This window comes from Aquarana catesbeiana, linkage group LG12 (assembly GCF_042186555.1).
Source record: "Aquarana catesbeiana isolate 2022-GZ linkage group LG12, ASM4218655v1, whole genome shotgun sequence".
Taxonomy (NCBI): domain Eukaryota; kingdom Metazoa; phylum Chordata; class Amphibia; order Anura; family Ranidae; genus Aquarana; species Aquarana catesbeiana.
In genome coordinates, this window is record NC_133335.1 from 180,672,459 (window position 1) to 180,691,884 (window position 19,426).

Below are 19,426 nucleotides of genomic sequence, written 5' to 3' on the forward strand. Positions count from 1 at the left end.
GACAGCGCTGGGCCCCCTGTGCCTCTGGGTCCCATAGCAGTTACATGGGCTGTGATGGCTATAGTACACCCTTGTGAATATATATGTATTTCTGACATACTGTTAGGTGATCTGACAGTAGGGCTTAGTCAGATTTTAGCAAATGCCCTTTACAGGCAGGGACCGCGGGTCTCTTTGGTAGTGTAGCAAAGTCCTAGTGCCCAGCTGTCCTTCTCTGGCTACAGATCCCACCACCACCTATTCAGGCACTGCCAGCCCACCTGGCTACAGCTGCCCCTTTCTCTAGTTCTCCCAGCTAAGCTTCCACAGTCCTTCCAGACTGACTCTGCGTCCATCTCAGACTGCTCTCACCCAGTCCTCTCAGGCTGCCTCTCAGTCCTCCCCGACTGTAAAACTCATCAGCCCACCTGGCTGTCTTCTCCTTGGCGATCTCCCAGGTGTGCTTTTCGGCTCCTGCTGAACCTCACACCTGCTTCCATGCTACTGAACAGGATTCCTCTTTTGGATATCAGAGGATCCCACGTGCACCCGAGCTGCCAAACTCGAGGTCAACCCCCTCCCCAGACTAGAGGGTTACCCTCAAGGGCCCACAACAGCCTCCTAGCACTCCATCCCAAACTTCCACCAGAACTCTTCTGCCCAGCCGGGCTGACCTGGAGTGTTTGAGGGGGCCTGTCCCCTGCAAACCTATCTGTTGGGGATTGGTCAGGGCCCTCATGAATACTCCAGGCAGCTCCTCCTAACTTCCCTCCCATTCTTCTGGAAGTTTCCAGCAAGTTCCGGAAGTAGGGGGAGGTACCAGAGATGCTGCCTGATGAGTCATACCAGCCTCCCTGGATCACTCACCCAACCCAGATTAAAACACAGGCTCGGCTGCCTAAACCAAGCCAAAACCTTTTACCTACACTAACAAAAACCGAACACTACCTATTCTAGTGCACTAGAGGGTGCTACGTTACATTGTTAGGGTTAACATACCCTTTATATAAAAAAATAAAACCGTGACCATTCCTGCCTACTGTGTTTGAAAGAGCAATTTGTATCTCCATTAGAAGCTAACTGACAAGGTGACAACCTAGGAGCACAGTTGGGAGATAGCGACAGTATGTAGTCACCCTATAACAGGTATTTATTTTTTTTGCACTTATCCAACAGATATAACAAAATGCATTCAATGGTGCATTTAATAGACCAAAAGGGAGCAAATAAGGGGCATTCATTGTTGGGGTTTACATACACCTATAAATAAAATAGTGGCCATGTCTGCCTAATGTGTGTTGAAATGGCCACTTGTAGTCTCCATTAGAAGCCCTGTGGGAGTGACAATGTAGAAACACAGATGGAAGACAGAGACAGAGCATTGTCACCCTATACCAAGACACATATTGACGAGGGCCATAAAGGCAGGATCACCGGGTATTTTATGAAAGCTGTAGTTTTGAAAATATTGAAAATGCCTTTTGTTACATTATCATGTTACAGATTATATGAGTTTATATACACTTTAACCACTTGACCTCCGGTAGATTTACCCCCTAAATGACCAGGCCATTTTTTGCAATGCGGTACTGCGTTACTTAAACTGACAATTGCACGGTCAGGCAACGCTGTATCCAAATAAAATTTTGTTTTTTTCCCACAAATAGAGTTTTCTTTTGGTGGTATTTGATCACCACTGCATTTTTAATTTTTTGTGCTATAAATAAAAAAAGACTGACAATTTTAAAAAAAACAACATTTTTTTACTTTCTGATATAAAACATATCCAATAAAAAAAAAACACGTTTCTTCATAACTTAGGCCAATATGTGTTCTGCTACATATTGTTGGTAAAAAAAATCCCAATAAGAGTATATTGATTGTTTTGCGCAAAAGTTTTGGCGATTACAAACTATGGTATATACACTGGATTTTTTTTTTATATATACTAGTAATGCCGGCAATTAGTGACTTATAGCAGGACTTCGATATTGCGGCAGACATTCTGACACTTTTGACACTTTGTGGGAACCAGTCACACTAATACACTGATCAGTGCTAGAAATATGCACTGTCACTGTACTAATGACACTGACTGGGAAGGGGGTAACCATCTAGGGCAATCAAAGGGTTATTTGTGTGCCTAGACAGTGTTTTTGTGTACTGTTTATGGTGCTTTTACTAAGGGACACAAAATCCATTACTTTCCCCCCTGTTAGAATGAAGCTCTGGCTTGTTTACATACAGTAGACAGAGCTATATCCTGTGTCTCTTCGCGACGATCAGTGGGTGCTGGAGGACATCCATTGTCCAGCACCCGCAGATCGGCTTCTACTGTGAGTAATCACAGCAGGAGCAGCACTTGTCCCCTAGGCGGAAGTGCAGCATCGTGTGTGTGTATATATATATATATATATATATATATATATATATATATATATATGCGATTATGCACAGAACGGCCACCCTGGTGGTTATAGAATATGTAAACCCAACATTTCATAATTCTGATATGTGCCTGCTGTACCGTGTACTTGTATGAAAAAGTATCCTGTTCTTTTTGTATTGATTCCTTTGTGTGAAATACCTGTGTTCCTAGCAGTCCTTCTGCTTTCCTATTTTTTTTTTTTAAACTGACCACACTAAGCATGAGAGCACAGCACTGTCAGTTTTCTGGCTGTGCTGAGAAGAGCCTGCTCTCCTCCGATGATCAGACTTGACACCCCCCACCCCCACCCCCTGCACAGCCATTCACTGGGAAGACAAGCGTGATGATGTTTCTCCTTCCCTAGCTCTCTGAGCTTGTTATGCAACTGAGAACAGAGATTATGTGATCACTTATAAAAAGGGGGCGGGGGGGTATTTATAAAGTTTTTATATATATATATTTATTGTGCTACCCACTATGACCTGCACGGTCCCACACCATTCAACAGACATAATTGTATTTTACACTCAGTAAAATGTTCATCTCTAAATACATCAACATAAAAAAGATATAAAATAATAAAGGGAACCTGTCTTTAAGAAATATTGGGCTGCCATTGCTGTATGTTCTATATTTCTAAAATATGTAAAATAATTAAAGTACAGTATATGTAAACCTTCACCTTGTAAATCAACCCATTCAATTTAAAACAGAAATAAAAGTATGAGTGTGTATGTGTGTGTGTGTGTGTGTGTGTGTGTGTGTGTGTGTGTATATATATATATATATATATATATATATATATATATATATATATATATACATACATACATACACACACACACAGTGGGGACGGAAAGTATTCACACCCCCTTAAATTTTTCACCCTTTGTTATATTGCAGCCATTTGCTAAAATCATTTAAGTTCATTTTTTTCCTCATTAATGTACACACAGCACCCCATATTGACAGAAAAACACAGAATTGTTGACATTTTTGCAGATTTATTAAAAAAGAAAAACTGAAATATCACATGGTCCTAAGTATTCAGACCCTTTGCTCAGTATTTAGTAGAAGCACCCTTTTGATCTAATACAGCCATGAGTCTTTTTGGGAAAGATGCAACAAGTTTTTCACACCTGGATTTGGGGATCCTCTGCCATTCCTCCTTGCAGATCCTCTCCAGTTCTGTCAGGTTGGATGGTAAACGTTGGTGGACAGCCATTTTTAGGTCTCTCCAGAGATGCTCAATTGGGTTTAAGTCAGGGCTTTGGCTGGGCCGTTCAAGAACAGTCACAGAGTTGTTGTGAAGCCACTCCTTCGTTATTTTAGCTGTGTGCTTAGGGTCATTGTCTTGTTGGAAGGTAAACATTCGGCCCAGTCTGAGGTCCTGAGCACTCTGGAGAAAGTTTCCGTCCAGGATATCCCTGTACTTGGCCGCATTCATCTTTCCCTCGATTGCAACCAGTCGTCCTGTCCCTGCAGCTGAAAAACACCCCCACAGCATGATGCTGCCACCACCATGCTTCACTGTTGGGACTGTATTGGACAGGTGATGAGCAGTGTCTAGTTTTCTCCACACATACCAATTAGAATTAAGGCCACAAAGTTCTATCTTGGTCTCATCAGACCAGAGAATCTTATTTCTCACCATCTTGGAGTCCTTCAGGTGTTTTTTAGCAAACTCCATGCGGTCTTTCATGTGTCTTGCACTGAGGAGAGGCTTCCGTCGGGCCACTCTGCCATAAAGCCCCGACTGGTGGAGGGCTGCAGTGATGGTTGACTTTCTACAACTTTCTCCCATCTCCCGACTGCATCTCTGGAGGTCAGCCACAGTGATCTTTGGGTTCTTCTTTACCTCTCTCACCAAGGCTCTTCTCCCCCGATAGCTCAGTTTGGCCAAATGGCCAGATCTAGGAAGGGTTCTGGTCGTCCCAAACGTCTTCCATTTAAGGATTATGGAGACCACTGTGCTCTTAGGAACCTTAAGTGCAGCAGAAATGTTTTTTTCTAACCTTGGCTTGATCTGTGCCTTGTCACAATTCTGGCTCTTCAGGCAGTTTCTTTGACCTCATGAATCTCATTTGCTCTGACATGCACTGTGAGCTGTAAGGTCTTATACAGACAGGTGTGTGGCTTTCCTAATCAAGTCCAATCAGTATAATCAAACACAGCTGGACTCAAATGAAGGTGTAGAACCATCTCAAGGATGATCAGAAGAAATGGACAGCACCTGAGTTAAATATATGAGTGTCACAGCAAAGGGTCTGAATACTTAGGACCATGTGATATCTCAGTTTTTCTTTTATAATAAATCTGCAAAAATGTCAACAATTCTGTGTTTTTCTGTCAATATGGGGTGCTGTGTGTACATTAATGAGGAAAAAAAATGAACTTAAATGATTTTAGCAAATGGCTGCAATATAACAAAGAGTGAAAAATGTAAGGGGGTCTGAATACTTTCCATCCCCACTGTGTGTGTGTATATATATATATATATATATATATATATATATATATACATACTCATACTTTTATTTCTGTTTTAAACTGAATGGGTTGATTTACAAGGTGAAGGTTTACATATACTTTAATTATTTTACATATTTTAGAAATATAGAACATACAAGCATGCAACTAGCATTTTCATATGGGGGAGGGGCAGCAATGGCAGCCCAATATTTCTTAAAGACAGGTGCTCTTTATTATTTTATGTCTTTATTATGTTGATGTATTTAGAGATGAACATTTTACTGAGTGTAAAATACAATTATGTCTGTTGAACGGTGTGGGACCGTGCAGCCACAACATATGTGGTCATAGTGGGGAGCACAATAAACATGACCTGGAGGGACACATTGAATTGTTTCTGGTAACCGCTATTAAAACTGGCTGCATTATTCAGCTGCCTTAAAGTCATGTTGAGTTTGATTCAAAATCCAGACCAACTGCTTTTCTCTGAATGTATGCATGAAGAGCTGTCCAACCTGCAGGGACTCGTACAATCCATGAATTATGATTGCCTGGCCTCTTTTATTGTGTGATCCTCCACACATCAGACAGACCAACATGGAAATACTCGGGCAAATCAAATACTGATGAATGGACGATTCTCCTGATTCCGACATCACTGCTGAGATGCTGAGCTGTGAATGTATCTTGCATCTTTTTACTCCTATATTCCTTTATTCCTTTTTTATCTAGGTGTGATCCGGACGGCAGTGTCAGACCTTGATAGAGAGTCTCAGGACCGCTATGATGTTGTGATCCAGGCCACAGATATGGCTGGTCAACTGGGAGGACTTTCAGGGTCAACAACAGTCACTATAGTGATCACTGATGTGAATGACAATCCACCAAGATTCCCCCAGAGTAAGTCAGAGAGAACAAGAATGAATCTGGTTTTATAGGTATGAATCTACTTCACGTAGCAGCTATTGCAAGGTTGCAGCCACTCTACCAAATACATTATGATTGACATTGAGCTAGAGGTTGTAATAACAAAAGCTAATATCCTCATCACAGTTCTTTGCAAGTTGGTTATATGAATAATGCTGGCCATATATAATATTCCCATCGCACATCATCATCATAGACCAAGGTATAATGTATATTACCAGCACACCACAGATCTTTAAGATATTGTACAAACATTTATTCAGAGGATCACATAACATTGGTAAGGTGCAACTTTTCAGGACCACACAGGACCTCTTTGTCAGGCATGGGTCACAATGTTTTGTGTTTTACTGCCCCATCTCCATTTAATCTAACACAGTGGTTAGAGGGGTTTGTACACTTGCCATGGCCACTACAAAAATCATATCTCTGTCACCTTCAAGTGAATGGGGCCATGACGCAACAGCACTGCAACTGTGTGCAATACATGCAATTGCGGCGTGGCGGTATGGTCTTTACAGGGTAAAAACAGGCAGTGAGGAGATGGAAAATTGCCTCCCAGCCACCTGTCCAATGCCTTGCTTCAGAAAATTAGAGAGGAAAATACCCCAGGTTTACTCCTGTCAATTGACGCAAAAAAAAGCTTTTGACAGAGTAGACTGGAGATTCATGATGAACACCTTGGAAGCTATGGGGGTGGGCCCAAGGATGGTCCAATGGATTAAAGTTTTATTTAAGCATCCTACTGCAAATGTGATGGTCAATGGGACTTTATCTCCCCCTTTGAAATGTACAACGGAACGAGACAGGGGTGTTCCCTATCACCCCTATTATTTGTGCTATCATTAGAACCCCTGCTGGCAACAATAAGGAACAACCCTGATATAGGATGGATTAAGATAGGAGAGGAGGAACATAAAATAGCAGCTTATGCTGATGATTTACTATTTTATATTTCTAACCCTAGGATTACAATTCTCAATCTAATGAAGACTCTGAAATATTACAGAGAATTATCAAACTTAAAAATAAATCTTTCTAATTTAGAGATTTGAAACCTAAATAAACAGGAAGAACGGTGCCTACAGCAAGAATTTCACTTTACATGGAAGGCAGAATTAAAATATTTAGAAATAAGATTAAGATCATCCCCAAGGAAATGAAACCAGGTAAATTACATCCCACTATTAAATGAAATAAAAACGGAAATAAGAAAAATAGCAACAAGGTCCTTCTCATGGATAGAACGAATAAATACCATAACGATGGTAATAGTACCAAAAGTTATGTACAAATTTCAAATGTTGCCTATTCCCCTACCTCAGACATATTTTAAAACAATAAAAAATATAATAACCAAGTTCGTTTGGCAGAATAGGAAACCGAGAATCTCATTCTCAGTTTTAAGGAGAGATAAAACGCAAGGTGGGCTAAAGGTACCAGACTTTAAAAAATATTATAAGGCTGTATTAATATCATGAGTAATGGAGTGGACAAGAGAGAAAAATGAAAAAAGATGGGTACAAATTGAGAACATAATGAGTGATACACGTTTGGGTAGAATCATTTGGATCCCACCTCAATATAGAGCACTGGGTGTGAATACACATGCAATGACACGAAATGTCCTTAGAATCTGGGATCTAATACATAAACAAGGTAAATGGAAGTATAATTCTCCACTAATATCACTGAAAGAAACAAATTACTTTAGACCGGGAAAAGGGAAATTATTTGGACACTGGCTAAAAAATGAAATGCCCAATTAAAGGATATAACAGAAAAGGGGAAAATATGTACATTTCAAGAATTAAAACACAAGACAGATTTGATGGTGATTAATGAATGGCGGTACCTCCAGTTAAAACACTTTGTCAGAACTTTGCCACAACCAATAAGATCAGCGGAATATCTAAGGCCGCTAGAGCGACTGAGTATGGCATCAAATACAAAAAATGGTATATCACGGATTTATAAAATTCTAATGGCAGAGGAGGGGCTGGAGGCCCTGCCATACATAAAAAAAATGGGAAAAAGAATTGGGAACACGAGGGAATAAACAAAAATTAGGAAACATTTTGAGATTGGTACATAACTCAGCAGTTGACTCTATTGCCCTGTACACATGGTCGGAAAATGTGTGATAGGACCTTGTTGTCGGAAAATCCGACCGTGTGGAGGCTCCATCACACATTTTTTCATCGGAATTTCCAACACACAAAGTTTGAGAGCAGGCTATAAAATTTTCCGACAACAAAATCTGTTGTCGGAAATTCGTGTGTACACAAATCCGACGCACAAAGTGCCACGCATGCTCAGAATAAATGAAGAGACGAAAGCTATTGGCTACTGCCCCGTTTATAGACCCGACGTACGTATTTTACGTCACCGCGTTCAGAACGATCGGATTTTCCGACAACTTTGTGTGACCGTGTGTATGCAAGACAAGTTCGAGCCAACATCCGTCGGAAAAAATCCATGGATTTTGTTGTCGGAATGTCCGATCAATGTCCGATCGTGTGTACGGGGCATATCACAGCAGAGATAAACTCTAAATGCCTCACAAGGTATAACCCCAGACAAAATAAGTAAATATCAAACAGGGAAATCACCATACTGTTGGCCGGGATGTAAAGTAGTGGGAACGATGGCACATTTATGGTGGGATTGCCCAAAAATAAAAAGCTTTTGGAAAGGGATCTTACAGTTAATAAAATTTATTAATCTATATGTTTTAGTGGATTGAGTCCACTATATATTTTTATGAACATTATATGATTTTATGAAAACTATATGATTTTATGAACAATAATTTTGATACAACAAATCACCATATGGATGCACGTTATAGCACTTTTTACTACCCTGTTTCCCCGAAAATAAGACCTAGCGTGACTGTCGGTGATGGCTGCAATATAAGCCCTACCCCCCAAAAAAGCCCTAGTTGAAGTCCTTGTAGGGCTTATTTTCAGGGTAGGGCTTATTTTCAGGGAAACAGGGAAGGCCTTTTTTGGGGGGTAGGGCTTATATTGAAGCCATCACTGACAATCACCCTAGGTCTTATTTTCAGGGAAACAGGGTAGTGTGATTATTTATTTTCATTTATATGTTCATTTTTAAGTATTAATAACTATTTGTTGCACTATTGCCACTTTTTACAGTCACTAGTTACTGGATGTATCGTGGTGTGTGACTCACATGCATATTTGCACTTTGATTATCACATATATATATAATGTGAAGAGTATATTTGAAAGCACAGCGTATATATTTATTTCTGCAGTTAATAAAAGAAATTACTAACAGAGAAAATATTAGAATAACCTTGGACGTGCTTGCTCCACGGGATAGAAAGTTCAATAAAACAATATAAAGAATCTGTGATACCTCACCTGATCAATGCAGCTAAAAGTCAGATATATATATATAAATGACTCCCACGCTGTCAAAGGGTCTACACTAAGGAACACTGCTGCAAAAACCTATGATCCTGATCCAAACAGAAAAAAGATAGAAAGTAAAACAGTGATGGTATTTGCGCTGCGGAAAATAAAAATGTGGGAGGAGCTAAAAATAAAGTACAATGGTGGAGCCTAAAACGTTTTGTAATGAAGGCAAACAAGTGCATGCACATCAAATCGAAATATGTCAAATAATACCTAGTGCAGTAGGATAATCCAAAGACTGTATGTATATAAAAATAAACAAATGTAGACAGAAAATGTATAGCAAACATATGTGTCATAGAACTACATAATCTCTTATATGAAAAATAAATCCAAGAAGACTGTCAAAGTATATGAAAAAATGACAGAAAAAGTTCTGTGAGTGTACCCAGTGCTGGGTACACTCACAGTTTGACGGCAGGAGAAGAGCTTGGCGCTCGTGGGTGCTCCACTTGGTATACGATCTTACATGTGAGTTTGGTTTTTTTATCTTTTACCAATAAACCGGCTTTTACATATGGGATTATGCTATGTATATTCTCTCTTCATGTTTTACTTATATCTACTTGATGGGCACTGGGGAGCAGGAGCGGACTGAAGCTTTTCACAACAAGGGCATACGAACCCGGCGTTCGTGGATTGATGCCTATGCTCCTTTTTAAAAAAGTGAGTGCATCGCTTTCTGATCTGTCCCTCTGCCACTGTGTCCATTGCGGTGGTATGCTATATATATTTTTTATACCCTTTTTATATATCGTCTTCACATCCACCACTGGGGCCATCCAAGCAACATATTGGATATTACTTCACCTTTGCAGCAACCATCCTTACCTGTGATCTGCGACCAGTCTATGATGTACACCTTACAGCAGTAAGGTGAGCTGCTTACAGACACAGAGATGTTATCACTGAAGACTACATTTGGTACACGATTGTTTCCTGGTGGTGGGATTGATCAATTTTTTACATGGACTGGTTTATCACATGAAGTTTTTCTGTCATTTTTTTTCATATACTTTGACAGTCTTCATGGATTTATTTTTCATATAAGCAATCATGTAGTTCTATGACACATATGTTTGCTATACATTTTCTGTCTACACGTGTTTATTTCTATATATAAACAGTCTTGTGATTATCCTACTGCACTAGGTATTACTTGACATATTTCAATTTGATGTGCATGCACTTGTTTGTCTTCAACACATAACGTTTTAGGCTCCACCATTACACTTTATTTTTAGCCCCTCCCACATTTTTATTTTTCACAGCGTAAATACCATCACTATTTTACTTTCTAAATGTCAGATACCAACATACTGGCAGGAAACAGAGCGCCCCACAATAAAAGATTTGATTGGAAAGGTAGAAGAGGCATATAACATGAAATATCTGAGATACTGTGGAGAAGAGGGAATAGAGAGAATGAGAAGTAGATAGAAAGAGTGGAAGGCATTTAAGAAGACGATGAGATATGTGGAGGCTGTAGGAGGATAAGACAGGGTGAATCAGGAGAACTGGAAGAAAGAGAAAATTTCAAATTTAGATAAGGTATAGATGGGGACGGTTGGAGAAGGGTGGGCGGGAGGAGAAGGGAGGATTTACGGGGGGGATGTAAAATGTATATATCAAATGTAATCATGTTGCAATTTACGGGATCTGTTTTTGTTAGTGGATATAATTAAAATAAATAATAATAAAAAAAAAAAAAAACAAAGTCCTCCAGCGGCATGCTATCGCCGCTGACAGGTCTCCATCTTCACCTGATCTTCCTTCCGGGTTTGCTTGATAGGTCAAGCCACAATGGCATCACTCACTCGCATGTGCATGGGAGTCACTGCTGCAGCACAGAGCTCTGGAGGGACGCCATGCCATCCCTTCAGAGCGCAGTGCGCTTGCACCGGTGACGCCACCGGCTGCTTCCAGTGTGAATATCTCCTAAACACTGCAAGTTTAGGAGATAATCACTGTACCTCAACCTTTCTCCACCTTTTTAACACAGGGGGACCCTTGAGAAAACTTTCTGGGGCTCAAGGAACCCCTACTAATAATTACTATATCTACAACTCAGACTACATTAGTGTGATGGTTACCAGTTACATTTGTGGTCATTGAGAGGACCCCCCTTACAGATAGCGAAAAATATTATTGTTATCAGTGGTTACTTATCTGAGAGGAAGAAGTCACCCATAGTTAAAGGAACCCTTAGAAACCTCTGAAGAAACCTGGTTGAGAAAGGTGCCTGTACCCACAGGTAAGCCGTATTATAGGCTTGAAATAAATACAGTGTAGCGCAACACCAAACTCAACATACAAACAAATCAAGAAAAAGAGGAATCCCCCTTCAATAGGACTTTAAAGGCAACATACACTTGTATAGTACGAAAAATTGTTTATTAGATATACAGAAAAGTCTACGATCAAATAGAATCGATATAAAAAAAACACAAAGTTTGTACAAAATATACATACATATGAAAAAACAACAAAAATAAAAACAAAAACAAAACACAATTTACATGAAAAATATGACAAAGAGATAATGATACTCTCCGGTAAATAGTAATCTCCGGTAACCAATGTGTTTCTTGTTATACACCTTCGTCAGGGTATAGGATCGAGGTAAATATAGTCATAATTTGTTTTTACTCATGCAAAATGATTCCATAAAGAAAATAGGTGAGGCAACTGTGTCAGTGGGGGTGTAGATGGGTGCCAACCAAGCAGTAGTAAGATCTTGGAACAGAAAGTTCCCAGTTTATTGTTTGCCTGATGAACAGCAGCAAATTGATTCTAGCGATTGAGCTGAACAGTGTCCGCTGTACAGAAAATAAGGTAGGTAGCTGGTCAGAGCTTTCAATAAGGCTCCAGATCAGTGAGTAGTACCAGTATGTCCTTGTTCCCAAGGATATGTGTCTTCCCAAATATACATGAACAGGTCTCTATGGTTGGCGTCTCTCTGCTCTGCAGTGCCAGACAAACAAATCAAAGTCCCATAAAGGTAAGTGTCCAAGTGATTTAAATAAATGTGTCTAATTACTTCCAAACAATGAAACAAGGTTAAAAATACTAGGAAAAATAATAACATGAAATAATATATATAATAAAACACCAAGTGTCTTCACTCTTCATGCGCAGTGCATATCCTTCACCAGATAGAGTACCTGCTCACCTCAATACAATGAACAGAATGCTCATCCCACTCCAACCCAGATAAATCTCGTCTCCTCCTTGATCACCAATAGACCAGTCCACTGCCCAAAGCACTCCTCCAATTCAGCTCCCATGTCATATAAAGCAAAAGGGCATAGACATAGTGTACTCTGTTTGATTTCCTTATTATAATTCCCCGCAATAAAATTACACTTACAGAATAGGCCTACTGAAGAAGCCCAATTATGGGACGCAACGTGTCTAGGGAGGACCTGAGCCTGTGACGTCACACCGGGATTGCGATGTACATGGTGGTGAGCCAGCTGGAAAGATTATTTTAGCGCTATTGATTTTGCTATCTTGTAAGTGTAATTTTATTGCAGGGAATTTTAATAAAGAAATCAAACCGATTACACTATGTCGATGCCCTTTTGCCTTATATGACATGTGAGCTGAATTGGAGGAGTGCTTCGGGCAGTGGACCGGTCTATTGGGAATCAAGGAGGAGACGATATTTATCTGGGTTGGGGTGCGATTAGCGTTCTGTTCATTGTATTGAGGTGAGCGGGCACTCTATCTGGTGAAGGATACGCACTGCGCATGAAGAGTGAAGACACTGGGTGTTTTATTATATATATATTTTCACATTATTATTTTTCACAGTATTTTAAAGTTTTTTTCACTATTTGGAAGTAATTGGACACATTTATTTATTGTTGGACACTACACTGCATTTATTTCAATTTAACATTTTGGTGGTGTGAAATCTCTGTACAGTGTCTGGCTGTGCAACACACAATTAATTTGTGTTCATAATTTAGTAATATTATTTTGCGCTGAATGTATTTATTATTTTTATTATAGGCTTACCTGTAGGTACAGGTTCAAAAGCAGAGCTTACTGCCACTTTAAGAGGGGTTTCATTTTAGATACAAGAGAATAACTTGAACTGTCTTTAATTAAATCTTTATGAAGAAATTAATTAGTGTAATACCTAGAGGTTGCTATGGTAGGTTTGAGATAAGTACAGTTGTATGTAGGTTGATATGGGATATGGTGTGCGCTAAATATGTCAAAAATAATTTCATTTTAAGTCCTCTACAGTTTTATCAATTACCATTTAGGTGATGAAAAAATATATTTTAGCTTTACCAATATCAGATGTCTGTCATTCTGTTTATCATAGTACTAGCAATTTCTGAAATCCGCTATTGTAAGCTCAATTTAGCAGTCAAAGTTTCCAACAGAGGTAATGCTTGAAGGCAGAAATTACACTGAAATAAGCTTGTATTATAGATTATTAAATGTAGACTTTACAGTGCAGTTTAGAAGAAACAGAAACAATATAAAGAACTAATAAAGAGGAGGCATATGGTTTAGTGCTGGGAATAACGAAAGAGAGAACAGGTAACAAAATCTCCAAGTTTTCTGAATTGTTCTAATCACAGTAGACATCCTGAAGGATTGCTGGAAGCCAAGACATCTTGCCTAGGTTCTGCACCAGCTGTTTAAAGTACTTCACTAAGAGGCGTATTTATAAAGACCTGTGGTATGCACTTTCTGCACACCACAGGACATCACTGGAAATGCTTCACAATGCTCCTGCATTTTACATTTCATTTAAAAAATGTTGAGCATTGTGTGGAGCATACAATGCATTGCATTGTGTTCTCTACATAATAGACTAGATGACAAGTTTCCACCTCCAAGAAAACTTTTTTCGCAAATTAATTAAAACTGAATGAAGGCTCAACCACTATTGGAAAGGAGCAGAAGAGCCAGCTGAGCTGGTGAGGGAATAACTTTAGCACGTTTGCTTTGAACTTTAAGAGCAAATTGCTCCACAGTGCTTGCAGCTTCAGAGGTCAGTGAGGGTTTGTTAAGGCCCTTTTAATAATGCGTGTTAAAAATATGTAAATACTTGAATATCCACAAACTAGTTCACTTTCATTTATACATGCAGAAAAAAATGCAAATTTGAACTTTCCTTAACATGCTGCCTCTTACCGTCTGAGCTTTTTTATTGATCCATTAGTGAGACGAGTGACCTCATTGACTAATATGGAGGCCCAGAAAAGAGTGGGGCATGCCCAAATTTTACAGGGAAAGCTGACATTTAGATATATGTTCAGATGCCTACATCTCTAGATCTAAAGATCATTTCGACAGTTTTCAAAGGTAACCTGCATTTTTTCATCATATGCTGAGCTTGAACTGTTTAGGTTTGTGGCTTGTTTATTGTCAGAGGAGGATTCAGAGGGTACAGAGACAAGGAAGGCCAGGTGATGTACAAGCTATCACTATCTGTCGTGTGTCCTTGAAAATTCAGCAGCACACTGGTGAATTTATAAGGCCATTAAGGTACTTATAAATCAATTTTGTATCTGCATGTAGTTCATAGTTCATACTGCAAGAAGCAATAGCACTCTATCCATGACTAATATTTTGGATCTTCATATTTTCTCAAATTTTTGTGTTGCAAGGAAGATACTTTAGTATGCTATAGTATCCCCCAAAATTGCTTTAAGTAGTCCCATAGAATCTCCATCTATAGAGCCATTCTTAAGAAAAAAAATGCTGGGAACACTATGCCCTCCAGCACTTGTCACCGACACCTTGCTCTGCTGGGTGGAGTGATCTCCTACCCCATCAATAAATATTACTTCCAGTTTATTATTGTGCTGGGGTTTATTGCTTGCCCTGACATTTACTGGGTGTTCTTTCTGGGAGTTATGATTGCTGACACTTGCTAGAAGTTATTGCTTGCCCTAACAAATGCTGGAGGTTATTCATGTGATTTATCATTGCTGGCCCTGACACTTGCTGAGGGTTATCATTGCTGGCCCTGACACTTGCTGAGGGTTATCATTGCTGGCCCTGACACATGCTGGGACTTATTGCTTACATTGACACTTGCTAAGGGGTATGATTGTAGACCCTAATAAATGCTAGGGGTTATTGATGGGAATTTTTATTGCTGACACTGACACAGCCTGGGGCTGTATAATGTAAAACTCAGATGTATTTCCTCACCTGGCTATCACAGCTGCTGCATACAACCACCCATAGAAATCAAGGGCTGCACAAAAATACAACCCTGAATGTAGACTGTCTGCCTCCAGGGGCATGCATCCATATGCATGCACATATTTACACAAGTACCAGTTTATACCTGTGTACAGCTACACACAGCTATAGATTTCTATGAGCGGCTGTACGCAGCACCTGTGGTGTCCGGGTAGGGAAATACACCCATATTTTCTATTGTTCAGCCCCAGGCACCCACCTTCCTGAGGCCTGGGGCAAAGAAAAGCATGAACCATTTATTGCTCACTTGCAGAAATGGAGCACTACATACGCATAAATACTTTCAATATACTAGCAGTGCAGGTCACAAGAAAAAAAACACACCAATTAATTTTACAGAGGTGTACTATCATATAGAATAAAAAGGCAGACATATTGGATGTAAAAGCAAACATATTTTAAAAGTGAACATGGATAACGTAATTAAAACGTGCCCATTAGAGCTCCCCCTAGTTGCAGCCTAGTAATGACATTGCTGGGAGGTCTATTCATTTAACTGCTACACATAGCAAAGGAATTGAATAAAAAATGAAATCAAAGGAGACATTAATATGTTACAGACCACCTCTCCACTTTTCAGAGCTATACCGGTTCAGTGTGTTGGAGACGGCTCCCCCGGGCTCAGTGATTGGACGACTGAAAGCTGAAGATGCTGATGTAGGAGAGAACACAGACATGTTTTATCAGATTCAACAACAAGAGATGGCAGCATTGTTCAGCGTTACAACTGATGCAGTCACCCAGGAGGCCATCCTCAGCATTTTTCAGGTATGGTTTAGAGAGATGAAAGATGAAGCTGAAATATACAGAACAGTTGTAATGAGGCATTATCAGTAATAAATATTGGATGAAACCACCCAAGAAAAATAGCTCAGCAATAGTTCAACTCTTAAAGGCTCCACTCCTGTATTTGAACGGACTATGTACATAATTATTTTCAAAATGTAAGTTTTAGTGTATTTTAACATTCAAAGTCCAATTTTTGTTTAATCAGTACGATTTTCGTACGAAAAAAATCATAAGCGGAAGACTACGCATGCTCAGAAACGAAAGAATATATACAAAACTAGTCAACACATTACGTCACTTCTCAAGTTGTATTCTGTCCTACGAGAATTTTCGTATGGTGAGTAACCTCTTCACTTTCGATGTGAGACTAGCATGCAACAAAAAACGTACGTTCGGTCGTCCAAAAATCTGATCGCGTGTACGAGGCTTTAGACAGCTGTCACCAGGACTCATGTCTCCATTGGAAGATTTCCCCTCTTTTTCCATAAAATTCTAGATTTCCCCTCACTTTCTGTCCTATTGACAATGGTCATCAGGACACAGAGAGAGAGGATGAATCTCCCCAGTTGGGGAAACAGACAGTAATCAAAACGCTGAGAATGGTCCATGGGACAATTTAAGAGGGTGAATCTTTCCAGTGGAGACACAAACTGTGATTAAAACCTGACAGGTTTCCACTCCCTATCCAAAACTAAAACTTCAAGTGACACTAAACCTCTTGTATATTTAGTTACCACCTTTGAACCCTCCCAAGACTTACGTTACATTTAAAATGTTACGTCCAAAACTAATACCAATATTGTATATATGGCCCTACAAGTGATCTATTTAGGAACAATCCCATATTAGTAGGATCTGCTTCTGTAGCATGATATGCACAGGCCTTTTACCTATTAGTCTGCCACAGTGGCGGCTGGTGCTCAAAATTTTTGGAGGGCGCAAACAAACTGAACAAAAAACCCATCAAACGCAGCCACTGTGCCCATCAAACGCAGCCACTGTGCACATCAAACACAGCCACTGTGCCATCAAACACAGCCACTGTACCCATAAATTGCCGCCGCTGTTCCATCAAACGCAGCTACTGTACTGATCAATTGCTGTCACCGTGTCCATCAATTGCTGCTACTGTGCCCCATCAATTGCTGCCAGTGTGCCCATCAGTTGCTGCCAGTGTGCCCCATCAATTGCTGTCGTGCCCATCAGTTGCTGCTAGTGTGCCCATCAATTGCTGCCAATGTGCCCATCAATTGCCACTACTGTGCCCCATCAATTTCTGCTACTGTGCCCCATCAATTCCTGCCAGTGTGCCCATCAATTGCCGCTACTGTTCCCCATCAATTGCCGCTACTGTGCCCCATCAATTGCTGCCAGTGTGCCCCATTAATTGCTGCCAGTGTGCCCTATCAGTTGCTGCCAGTGTGCCCTATCAATTGCTGCCAGTGTGCCCATCAATTGCTGCCAGTGTGCCCATCAATTGCCACTACTGTGCCCCATCAGATGCTGCCAGTGTGCATCGCCCGGGAGTCGGGACTTACCTGTCTCACAGCGGGTCATGGTAGCGTCCTCCAAGTCCACGCTCCTCTATGTCTCCGGTCCTCTCTTTGGGGCGTCCATTCACAGCGCCTGTTGTTTCAGCCAATCAGGTGACAGGTAACTAGACCCGAGCACCTGATTGGCTGAGAGGCGGGTCACTGTTCCTAACACAACACTGAGTAAACAGCGAACGCACAGCATTGCGCCCGCTGTTTACCATTTTGGAAGCCTATTAGAGCCTACGGCTCTAATCAGAACGCCTAATAGAGCCCACTGCTCTAATCAGGTGCTTCCAAAAAAAAACACTGCCGCTGTAATTCACGTGCCCGGTGCCCGACAGAGGGCCGGACACCTCAATAGGGGGTGCAGCGGCGACCATAGATAGATTCATGCAATGCATGAATCTATCTATGGTGAGAGAGAGGTGACAGGAGAGAGGGGGCGGTGCTCCTGCGCCCTTTATGGATGCACCGCCACTGGTCTGCCAATACATGTTACAATAATGCTTAGGTTTGATCATTTTTGATCTTTTGATAGACGTCCCTTTCAAAACAACAAATAGACCAGGTTGGTCAAATTCAATTGGATTTTACATCAAGACCAAACTTCCCTATAAAAAAAAAAAAAAAAAAAAAAAAGATTGATTACTAATCCCTCTGCCCATTTAGCGCAAACAATTTATATTATCATTACAAATGATTATCTGTTTCTGTATATGAATATATAGAAATATAGAAAGATTAGGGACATACATGTGATTGTGATGTTCCCCAACACCCCACATCACTCAAGTTCTACTCCTCAGGATATTCTTCCTTTTATCAGCTGTGTTTTTGTGTTAAACTTGCATTGATTAACTACATGTACTTTGTCCCATAGGGAACAGAATTGTAAAATAAAAATTATAATCATAGATCTTTTTTAGGCCTCATGCACACTGGACATTTTTTCTGCTGCAGGCGGCATTTTGCATTTTTTTTCCTGCCTCTAAACTGCATTTTAGCCTGTGTCAATGCACACAAAGCCATTTAGAGGAAGGGGCTTTTAGAGGCAGAAAAAAAAAAAAAAAACACAGTCAGAGCGTCCAGGAGTAGCAGTTTTGGCAGAAAAAAAGACCTGCCATGGCTAAACATGTCCATACGCACCTAACTGCTTTAGCACTTGAGCGTTCTTTTATTTCACTGGCCAGAATAATTTAATATTTTGGCCAGTAATATTAATTAATGCCCAAGTGCTTGATGCGCCTAAATGCGGTACGAGTTTACCAGCATCGAGCGTTTTTTTTTTCTGCCAAAACTCAGCTGCCAGGGGGAAAGGATCCTAGGAGAGTTAGTAAAATGTCTTGTGTGCATGAGGAGGCCTACAAATGAAAAAAAAACCCATATTGCAGTGGAATGGCTAATAGTTCTTGGCCCTTTCTCACTAAAGCCGTGTACACACGGGTGGACTTTTCAGCATCAAACGTCACGGTCTTAACGACGGACTTTCGGACGACCAGACTTGCCCACACACGAACGGACTAAAGTCCGTTCGAAAGTCCGTTGGTACGAACGTGATGACGTACGAAGGGACTAGAATAAGGGAGTTCATAGCCAATAGCTGCCCTTGC

At 40.3% G+C, this 19,426-nt stretch overlaps 1 protein-coding gene across 1 annotated transcript in view; it reads left to right on the top strand.

The window, feature by feature from the left end:
• The window catches only part of CDH22 (cadherin 22), a 645,289-nt gene that overhangs the window by 565,599 nt on the left and 60,264 nt on the right, over positions 1 to 19,426 (top strand). The window contains exons 6-7 of the mRNA XM_073606249.1: positions 5,612 to 5,779; positions 16,073 to 16,260. Of these exons, the coding sequence (XP_073462350.1) occupies positions 5,612 to 5,779; positions 16,073 to 16,260 (356 nt within the window). The remainder of the gene's footprint in view (positions 1 to 5,611; positions 5,780 to 16,072; positions 16,261 to 19,426) is intronic.